The 10,915-nt window shown below is 42.4% G+C and overlaps 1 protein-coding gene across 1 annotated transcript; it reads right to left on the reverse strand.

Moving 5' to 3' along the window:
- Positions 1 to 1,349: 1,349 nt before the first annotated feature.
- htr2ab (5-hydroxytryptamine (serotonin) receptor 2A, genome duplicate b) lies at positions 1,350 to 7,138 on the reverse strand. The gene is made up of 3 exons (XM_030781865.1): positions 6,805 to 7,138; positions 2,856 to 3,056; positions 1,350 to 2,179 (listed from the first exon to the last, which is right to left on the reverse strand). Exons 1-3 carry the CDS (start codon positions 7,136 to 7,138, stop codon positions 1,350 to 1,352), a joined length of 1,365 nt encoding a protein of 454 aa, XP_030637725.1.
- Positions 7,139 to 10,915: the final 3,777 nt, after the last annotated feature.

The raw sequence follows: 10,915 nt of genomic DNA on the forward strand, positions 1-10,915 counted from the left end.
GTAGAATTTACTTCCATCTCAAAAGACCACACTGACTGGAGGATCCATAAAAATGTTAAAATCATATGACATTTATGATTAATTTTACACAGAACTCTATCGTTCTGTGCGGTGATAGAGCCCTGCGTCGCCTGAGAACAAATACACCACAAGAAGTTCATTCTGCGCTGTCTGTTGTGTTCTGGTGTCAGGCATTTTAATGATCATTTCATTCTGATATGGCTGCCAAGTTTCAGATAAGGTCAAGAAAGCTATACCAGAGACTGTAACAAATAGCACTGTGTGTCCTTTTTTTTGGCGAGCTGCAGACGCAGTGTATTGGGGGGGGGGGGGGTTTCCATACCGCTTTTGCACATTCTGTTCTGCATGTACTGGTTGATCCAGATAGTTTTGAAATATTTCGTGATAAATTACGTTTGGTTATTGATGTAAACTCAAAGGTTTCTGTAAAAGACCCTGTGACTCGCGTTACAGGATTATAGATCATAAAAGCTGAAACCTGTATGCAGTTGCACGATGAATTTTAACAGTGTGAAAGTTTCCACCATATACCTGCTCCCTTTCGCATGCCCCCCCATCCCCCCCCCCCCCCCCCGGGAGCAAGATCTATGAATAAAGGCAAGACCCTAGATTTCACCATCTCTCTCTCCGTACAGGGCAACCAAAAAGCACTGCCACTGCTTTTTCATGACATCCGCTTTTTTGAAGTGGAAATATTTTCCAAAGCAAGGTTATATGGCAAAATAATGAGCAACATTAATTACACTGTATAACTGCCCTCCAGTAAACAAACAGTTTTTAAGTTTTTAACATGTTCTATGTTTTCTTTTTTTTTTTTTTAAAGAGTACAGAAGATTAATCCTGTGAAAAACATTTTACACCTGTCATCAGGAGAGTACATCTTTGGTACAAGATCCACTGAACCTTTTTGAGTTTTGTCTGGAAGCACTGAAAAACCTGTTGTTTTATATGAAACCATGTGTTGATTTCTGTTTATACTGCAGCTTGGGCAGACCCATAGAGTCGTCTTTCAGTCAGCGCTCGTTTTAATTCACGTTCGCACATCGTCATGGTTTGCTGTCAGTTTAAATAATCGATCTACGTTAAAAAAAAAAAAAGAGACAACTGGAAATAAACAGTTAAACCATGTGTACATGTAAACGATAACACACAACCTCTGAATTTCACCTTAGACTGTTATTAATCACATAAACTGACCATACAGTCAAAACCTTAGTATATACATCTTTATAAAGACATTGTCCTCAAGCACAGTTCATTGTTATATCTCATCGGGCGATGTAAATCTGTTAAGGAAAAAAAAAAAAAAACTCCACTAGTGTCCAGTTTCACACATGACTCATCCCCTCATCCCCCTCCTGCCAGTTCTGTGCTTTTTTAGGGCTGGACGTGTTCATACCCTGGGAGACCCCGAAGCAGTCGCCATCGACAACCTTCCGTGATGTGCTTTCTCCCCTGAGTGGGAGTTGGGAAGAGTTGTAAGCCAGCGGTGGGATGGTGTTCACAAGGATTAGCTGCAGCGGTCTCCGCTCATCCCGAAACCGACAGCGCACGTACCGCGAGAAAGCTGCCCGATAAGTCTTATTGAAGAGCGTGTAGACGAGAGGATTCACCGCTGAGGAGAGGTAACCCACCCACACAAAGACGTTGAGCAGATGTACCAACAATGTGGGTTTGCAAGTGTTGGAGTCACAAACTGCCATTAACACGTTAGTCACAAAAAATGGGCACCACATGATGACAAACAGAAAGAAAACTATACCCAGCACTTTGGAAGCCTTCTGCTCGTTGGTGATAGACTGCATTGTACGCCGGCCAAAAGAGCCGCCAAGTCCGGTTACCGCAACGGAGCCCTCACTGTCGCGGCAAAGCGAGCGCCTGGAGAACAGACGCTCGGAGGAGAGTGAGCCGCGGGATGGGAAACCCAATGCAGATGTCCATTTGGGTCGTGGGACCAGCTGATCCAGGCATGTCGTGGCTTCGCTCTGCAAAGCACTGATCGTCAGAAAGTAGGTGACTATCATTATACTGAGGGGGATGAAAAATGCCACAAACGAGCCAATTAGGATGAAGTTGCTGTCGTTCAGTTGGCACGAATCCCCGTCGAAGACGTTGGCATAATCGCTCAGACCCAAGGCTGGGACTGGCATAGAGATAACTACACACAGAGAGACAGACGGACAGACACAGATCAACCAATAATGACGGCTAGATTTTAAATGTGTTTTTGAGACACCAGTCATAAATTTCAGTGGAAAGCATTTGTAAACCAGTGCACCAGGGTTTGTTGTAACAACCCACAAGGCACTGAGGCTGCACGGTATTCACTCACACTGCTTCTGTCCTACAACTCATTACATCACTCCAAACACGGATCACAGCTGTCTTCTGTACGTTCACAGCCTGGAGGTGAATAATTAAAATAAACTAATTCAACATAAGGAGTTCTTATTAGTCTGCCCCCGAGGTAAACCAAGAACACATAAAAGACAGTGCTCCGTTACGTGTTCTTTAGCACAGCACAAATGAAGACTTATCCCTGTGGGAGTGTATGTAATGGTTGAAGTTGGTAGCAATGTTTTGACTAATACTTATTTAAACCTTTCAGCTACTTTTTTTGTGAAACTAATAATGTATTTCAAGGTAGGATCTAAGACCACCGTGCATAAAGCATCTCTTCATTTCACACAAAGGCATTGACTTCATGCCAACCGCAGGTGACGTCCCAGACAGTTAAGTAGCTTTCCCTGAGACTTTACACTTAGAAAGTTTACTCTGAGAGTTCCATGTCAAGGTTCACAGCATCGTATCCTGACAGCCTCGCCAGAGCTTACCTGCTGAAATGGTCCAGGCAGCAAAAATCTTCGCCTTGGCTTTGGTGCGGGAATTGGAGCAGCTATGACGAATGGGGTTGCGAATGGCTATGTAGCGGTCCAGAGAGATAGCACAGAGATGCATGATAGAGGCCGTGGAGAAGAGGACGTCTAGGTAGATCCAGATAGGACAAAGGGCGCGAGGGAGAGGCCAGGTATAACCTGCGGGGAGAAAAAGGAGAGTTTGTGTGCCGGGCTCACCGCCAGTCCTATTTAAACCGCTGACCTTGGGATTGGGGAAAAGATCCCCTCTAACGAGTGAACTAAAGACTCGGGACGGTAGCTCAAAAATGCCAGGATGTCTTTTGGGAGGGAAGGTTTTCCGGCAGTGCTGCCGTCATCTGGTTCATCTCTGCTGTATGAGTAAAGAATCTGCTCTAAATGTAAAGGCTTCTTTCTAGAACGTTCAAGAATGATGATTGTGAGGTCTGATTTGTTTAAACAGGTGTTTATACCTTTTCTGATTGTGTTCTGAAGCTTGAATTCCTGCCTATATAGCAAGAGCAACATGCATACATGCATAAGTTGGAACTTTTTTGTTGGCTGTCCTAAACATTGAGCAGTTCTATGTGTAGGTGCCTGATAATCCCAAATTAAACTGAAAGGATTTTTTTTTACCCTTTTCAGTGGTCTTCAGCAGTCATTACAAACCAACATCCATGATTAAAAATGTTTGGTACAATGATTTTTTATTTTTAAGGATACAGCACAAATCATCAAAATCTCTTCTGACAGCCTACGTATCTAAGTCAGTCATGGTATTTCACCTTGGACTGGTTTTCCTGGGTTATGTATCTCCAGGAGGGTGTCTTTTTTTGTAAAAGTCCTTCACAAAGAGATTCCAAGAGCTTTTCCCTCACCACAGTGACAGCATAAACTCGAGGTCATTATTGGCATTAACACTGGTGTGATGTTCTGCAGTCTTACAGCCAAAGGCCTCTAGTCTTTCAAGGAGAAGAAAAAGTGTTTTGGCAGACAAAAACATGCTCTGTGTTCTCAAATGCCTTTTCTTTCTGTTTCTTTCTTTTTGTTTGTTTGTTTTTTTTACAGAATTCTGAGTTCGAGTCTAGGAGGCTGCATGCTTTAGGATATTCGGGGAAAGAGTCGAGTCAGGGACGCCGCTGTTAGCTTTGATATTTCTCATCAATTACGCCCGAGACAATCTGCTACGAGCAGGATGTACTCTCTGGGTGGTATGATATGTCTGCTCTTGCGAAACGATGTGAGCACGCTCATTTGCACGGAGGGGTAAAAACGTCCCAGAGAACGTTCATGTTTATCTGAATTGAATTACGTTAATCCTGTTACGCAATGCCATTGCCTCATAACCATGATGGTAACTGATTTCGAGGGAAAGCCATACCATGTAACTGTAAGTCTCTGTCTCCAAAATAGAATTATGGACGAAACAGAGAGATTTTCTTCATGTTTCAGAAGATGTATCCTTTACTAACATGGTTTAACATATATTTTGTTTCCTGCATGTATTAGTTTTGAAGTGTAGCCAAGTACGATAAGTTTTGTCAGTTAAATTGTGAATTTTAATACTTACAAATATTTGTGGAAGATTCAGATGACATAAATCATAGATTACCGACAAATTCAACTGGATCTATAAATGCGCTAATTTCCCAACTGTCAAAACACGCATGGTCGATGTTAGCTGAAACAGGAAAAGTCAGATTTCTGTCACAGAGTATGAACGAAGCTGATCATCCACATCCTACAGGAAGTGGCACTATTTTTCTCATCCCAGCGCAAAGCGGAGGATCATCACTGTATAATTAATCCAGGATCAAAGCGATAGAGGAAGGAGGGCGAGGGATTTCTCATTTCACATGAGGAAACCGTCGGGCTAATTTCAGACACACCAGACGGCCAAAGATACACTCATTACACATCGAAATAAATCATCAGTTAATTATATGCGTAGAGGCGCAATTATTCTTTTCCTACTCCTCTCCATTTCTCTTAGGGACGGACTGGCAGAGCTATTGAAGGAAAAGTTTTATGCTTTAAAAGTTAAACACGGCAAGCCCGTTCATAGCCCAAGAGAAGGTCTGTTTTCAGCAGACATCTGTCAGCTGCCAAGTTATTTTGTCTCCCTTTCTATCTCTCCATCTGTCTGTCTCCCTGTCTCTCTCTCTCTCTCTCTGTCTTTCTCTTTAGGAAGAGTGACTGCTGATTGACAGACATGTGTGGAGTAATTTAGAATATAGCAAGGGGAAGGGGCATCTGTATTGAGCAAAACTGCTCCATCATTAAAGTTCACTTTAAAGGCTGATTGCGATTCAGGGGGTGGGTGTCCGGCCAGCTCTGGTTAAACGGATAATACCCTGATAGGCTATCCGGGTGGCTCAGTGCCCAGGGTAAACAGATACTGCAGAACCTATGATATGCATCTCAGAGTTCAGTCTCTGGACTGCTGCTGCTGCTGCTGCTGGAGACTTGATAACAAGCAGCCAAACACTCATCCAGCTGGATGAGGTGTTGACAGATGTGTGTGTATAAATGCGGTGTGACATCTTTTCCCGCCATCTCTCGTTATCCGTGCCTAGGCTTGACAGAAAAATGAGAATCTGAGGGGGTACGGAATGTGGCAATGTGAACAGAGGGTACTAACTTTTCGAGTGAAATAAGAATTAGCATGCGCGGACTTTAGAAGTAAAACGAAAGTGATTTCCGAGTGTGTTAAATGGCACTGAAAAGAGGAGTTTTTTTTTTTCTCTGGTAAGCAGATAAGACAGAAATTACCAACAGCATGAAGTGTTCTGCTTTTTAATGCTAGTTCTTTTGATTATTAAGGCTGTACAAATGATTCATAAACTGGAAATGTTTCAGGGTATTCAGAAATCTTTTAGATTTTTAAGAAACTATGTCTGCAGGAGAACATCATATTCCCCGTTTCATTCTTTTTAGGTTTTAGTAATTACATTGATCTCCTTTTGTTTTTGTTTTCTGCAGTTGTGCGTGTCTGTGTAGATTAGATTCACTGATTAATATTCCTTTTTGTTTTGCTTTTAGGTTTCCTTCCAGCTCTTTCTAATGAAAACGCTCTTCTGATGAAAATCAATAATTCAAAATAATTTTGTCTTATAACAACCCGTGGGTAAGCAGTTCTGCGCACTGCGATTTCAAAGAATGACAAAAACAATGAATAAATAAATGAAAAAAAAAAAAAAAAAGAAGAGGTGATTCAGAACCATACACCTGTCATCTGGAGCATCGCTAACTGGTGTTTTTTTTTTTTTTGGTTTTTTTTTGAGATATTCAATAATGATGTTCAATAATTCATGAGATCTTGTGATTCGGCGAGAGCGCTCAGACACCCTTCTCCTCTTGCATGAAATGCCACACTTGAGTCAAACAACAGCTGATGAAAATACCAACAAATGGCCTGTTGCCCAGTATTGGACATCTCCGAGAGAGATGATTGTGTTTTGCGAGATAGATGAAACTAATAAGAGGACAGTATATTGTCAAAGACCGTGCAGTTGTGCAGAACACATACAGATGGTAACCTTAGGGTCACAGGGTTTAAAGCGTGCTGTATTGTGTCATGCTACTGCTATTCAGATCAGATGGCTGGCAATGGATGTGCTCACCTTTGCCTCTGGGGCTGCATATGTCCTCACATGCAAATGTATATTTATGTATACAGGGCCTACATAAATATTTTATATATATATATATATATATATATATATATATATATATATACACATACACACACACACACACACACACACACATATATACACACATACATATATACACTATCTCACATATACCTGATGTAAAAAAAAACAGGGCTTTCTCTCTCCCTGGTTTTCTAAGGGCCTAGGGATCTATCAAAGAATAAAGAATGGGATAAATGACATGAAATAGCCCTCAGGTGTGCGCAGCTTACCATAAAGAATCGTAACCATGGCGACAGGCATGACCAGGAGACCTAGCAACATGTCAGTGATAGCCAGCGACATCAGAAAGTAGTTCGTGGCGTTCTGCAACTTCCTCTCCAGCGTCACGGCCAGGATGACCAGAACGTTCCCCGTTACCGTGACGACAATGGCCAGCAAGATCAGCAGAGCCATCCAGTTCTTCACGACAGGACCTGTGCATCCATCACAGGACGAGGTATTCCCACTTTTATTGCAGTCGGCCTGGACGATATCACATGGTAGCCTCTGGAAATGGATGCCCGAAGTTGGAGATGAGGTGAAGTTGGAGTTGTTTTCATCCATGCCCGTCACATTTTCATTTTGCAAGGGAGTAACTGTTCTTCTTCTTATTTGATTGTAAGTTTAAGGAACCTTTACAGCTATTTAACCAAATTTCACACGCAATTTGAGATAGAGTCGTTCTTTTGTTTGTTTGTTTGTTTGTTTGTTTGTTTGTTTTGTAAAGAGATGCTACCTCAGTCTCCCCCTCAGAAATTTTGGCCAGGTGGCTTACGTGCTACACTGGATTTGAGGACAAAAGCTATTCTATCAGAACAGCATCTGTCAGCCACACGCACACACAGCTAATACAGGGTCCCTCAGCATCGTATAGTGTGTTTTTCCATCACAGATTAAAAGTGACTGATTGTGTTCTTCTGTTCGTTCTCCTCTGTGGACGAAGTTTTATAAAGATGCTGTTGTGTCAGTATTTAGTAGTGATGTGCTGTAGTAGAGTAGTAGAATAGTGAGAAGGACTGATGGCTCTGAAAAAGAGAGAGATAGAGATGCATTCATGCATTCATTCATACATTCATTCATTCATTCAGACAGGTAAAGTTGTTTAGCTGAAATCATTCTCATACCATAGCACTGCACCTGTCTCTTTCCGAGCCATCCAAACCTTCACACACGTGCGAAAAAATTCTAACAGCACTTACACACACACACACACACACACATATGGAAGCATACAGTTATACAAATCTGTCATGTTTGTCTGCTGAGCTATTTATTATCAAGGAGCAAATATGCATTCATAAATAAGGACAGTGAAGCCTTGTGACTAACCTGTCCATTGAGCGAATCATTCAGAGATCCAGAGAAATAAAAAGGCGAAGCCCTCCTTCACATGTTTCAGTGCCGTTGTGATACACTCACCCAAAGCAAAAGGGTATTCTGCTATCCCTCCTGAAGGGCTGCTGTCCACAAAATCTATCCCACACATGAAGATCAAGTCCCTCTCTCACTCTCTCTGTGTCCCCTCTCTCTCTCTCTCTCTCTCTCTCTCTCTCTCTCTCTCACACGCATACACACATGCACACCTCTCACTCTCTCTCTCTCTCCCCCTCTCTCTCTCTCTCTCTCCCCCTCTCTCTCTCTCTCTCTCTCTCTCTCTCTCTCTCACTCTCTCCTCTTTTCTACTCTTTCCTAAAAAAATGTCAGAAGTCCACAACTGGAATGGGTAACATCAGAGGCTGTAACAGAGAGATAAACTCCTCACAAAATCCATTCTTCCTCTCTCCACTTCTCCAACATTCTCTTGGTTTCTCCACCTCCCTCCCTCTGTTTTTTTCCTCCCCCCCCCCCCCCCTCTCTCTCTCCCTCCCTCTCTCTCTCTGTGTATGTCCTCAGACAGTGCAGTCTGAGTATCATGCAGCCATAAACCAACTGAAGCCAGAGCATTTGAGCTAAGAATGACTTGCCTGCAAGTTATGCCTTTAGCTCTGTTCAAGTGAGACAAAGACATCAGAACAAGCTCCCTCTCTCCGCTTCTCTCATCCGTCTCCTCTCAAACATCTGCCAACTGAGCATTGTACACAGAACAAAATTGTACATAGGAACAAGCGCTCTCTCTCTCTCTCTCTCTCTCTCCGTCTGTGTGTGTGTGTGGGTGCATGTATGTGTGTGTGTGTGTGCGTGCGTGTTTGCTCTATTATCTGTGTTCAGCGCTTCCACTACACTCAACTACAGCATAGTAAAGAGGGCAACATGAATGGTTCGGGCAACGTTCCTGGAGCATAAGATATGTTATACAACAGCTGATCCTCATGTGGGTATATTTTCCTCACATAGGTTTATTTCAGTATGTAATTCATTTGCATACGCAATAAATCACAGTACATTCTCCAATGTTTCAATTTACTCAGAAAGTGTTAAATCAAGTCTGAGAGAGTGTATATGGCCCCACTCTGGATAGGGTGACACTGTATCAAGAGTTTAATTAAAACTTACATTAATTGCCTGCATATGCTTGTATTACTAGAGAGACACCGTCGGCCAGAACCAAATTCCTTGTGTGTGTTAACATTCTTGGCCAATAAATCTGATTCTGATTTTGATTCTGATTCTGAATTTAACACTAATTTAATGTTTCTAGGAGGATCTAGAGAAAGAAAGAGAAGGGGAGAAAGATTTAACAATGATTCGTTGCATACTAATCTGTTTTTGGAGATGACACCTAGCTTTGCATAAAAGTAACTCTAATCCAGAAGCTGTGTACGGTCAAGGTTCCAACTCTCAGATGACACTGGGATTTCAGTGAGTTTAATATAATTACATCATAATACGACTCAACATCTATCAGAGTGCACAGGCATATGAGAATTTTATCATATGCAAAAATACACGCAGGTCTTGGCTGGAGAGGACATGACGTCAGATAGTTTCACCAACTAACCGACTCTTCACCCAAGATCTGTGCTAACAGCTCCGACCATTAATAATGCACCAGTAATACATACCGTGAATAAATATTTAATATATTCTAAGAATACATCATTCCTTTATTAAACCTAGGGAAAAAAAATATGCCTTCCCGTACCAGCTTTAGGCAAAATAGAGGCAGAGACGAAAAAAAGAGGAAAGATGAATGGAAAGAGGGAGGCGAGGAAGAGGCATGGAGGATGGGACCGGAAATGACAGGATCAGGGAGAGAACGGAATTAGATTGTATGTAAGCATACCTGTGGAAGTCCCTATGGATTTTGAGGATTTTCAATAAAACTGAAATTGTGTGTGTGTGTGTGTGTGTGTGTGTGTGTGCGTGACAGAGAGAGAGAGAGAGAGAGAGAGAGTTAGAAAGAAAGAGAGAAGGGAAGCTATTTCTCACAGCCTCTCTGAAGCCACAAAACCTCCCATGTTAAGTTGAGAATAGAGAACAGTCACTGTGGTAGAACGAGGGGGTCACTATAGGGGCCACCAGTGCACCAAGCACAAAGCTTTACCTCAGATTCCCCTGACTGCATTAATGAAACATCTCACTCCCAGCAAGCAGACCCACTTCTTTTTGAGAATTCTCTTTCTGTGGGTGTGTGTGTGAGAGAGAGAGAGAGAGAGAGTGTATGTGAGAGAGAGAGAGAGAGAGAGAGAGAGAGAGAGAAGTGTGTGTGTGTGTGTGTGTGAGAGAGAGAGAGAGAGAGAGAGAGAGAGTAATTGAGAATGTGTATGAATGTAGGAGAGCAAAGGCTGCTTCCTATGTGAATCGGTTGTGTGGCTTCTGGCGGTGCTGTAATTGTACACCTGGGAGATTCAGGGACTCCAAAGCTCCTGTTGCTGAAGCATTACTGCAGCAGGAATCGAGGGCAAAGAACGGGTCAAAAAAAACCTCTTCCAACATAATGAACCGTCTCGGCGTTTACGAGTCAGAACTGAGAAATTCCGTTTGAAGGCCTCTTCCTTTTCATGACACCGATACTTACAACGTTAAAAACCCTTGAGAAGAAGGACGGACCCCAAAAATAAACACCCTATTCTGTCTTATCTCATTCGGATAATGAAGAATGACGTCACAAGGGCATCTCTGGCTCTTGACTTCAAATCGATTTTTAGAGACACTTTCTGTGATTAGGACTTTGAGAGAGGAAACAGAATAAAAAAGAGAGAGAAGAGAATAAAAAGGGGGAAGAGGGAGCACAGATGAAAGAGTAATTGCCGTTTTTGAATCTAATTAGTTTTAGTTTTGTATAATCCCATAAAAATGTTGGCGGCGTTTTCCTTGCGGTCTCACGCACGCAGTCGGGCTGGGTAGGCGTTTAAAACAGGACATGAGCAAATCGGAAGTTAATTGAGCGTCCAACTCGGC

The sequence above is a fragment of the Chanos chanos genome, chromosome 8, assembly GCF_902362185.1.
Source record: "Chanos chanos chromosome 8, fChaCha1.1, whole genome shotgun sequence".
Classification (NCBI taxonomy): Eukaryota; Metazoa; Chordata; class Actinopteri; order Gonorynchiformes; family Chanidae; genus Chanos; species Chanos chanos.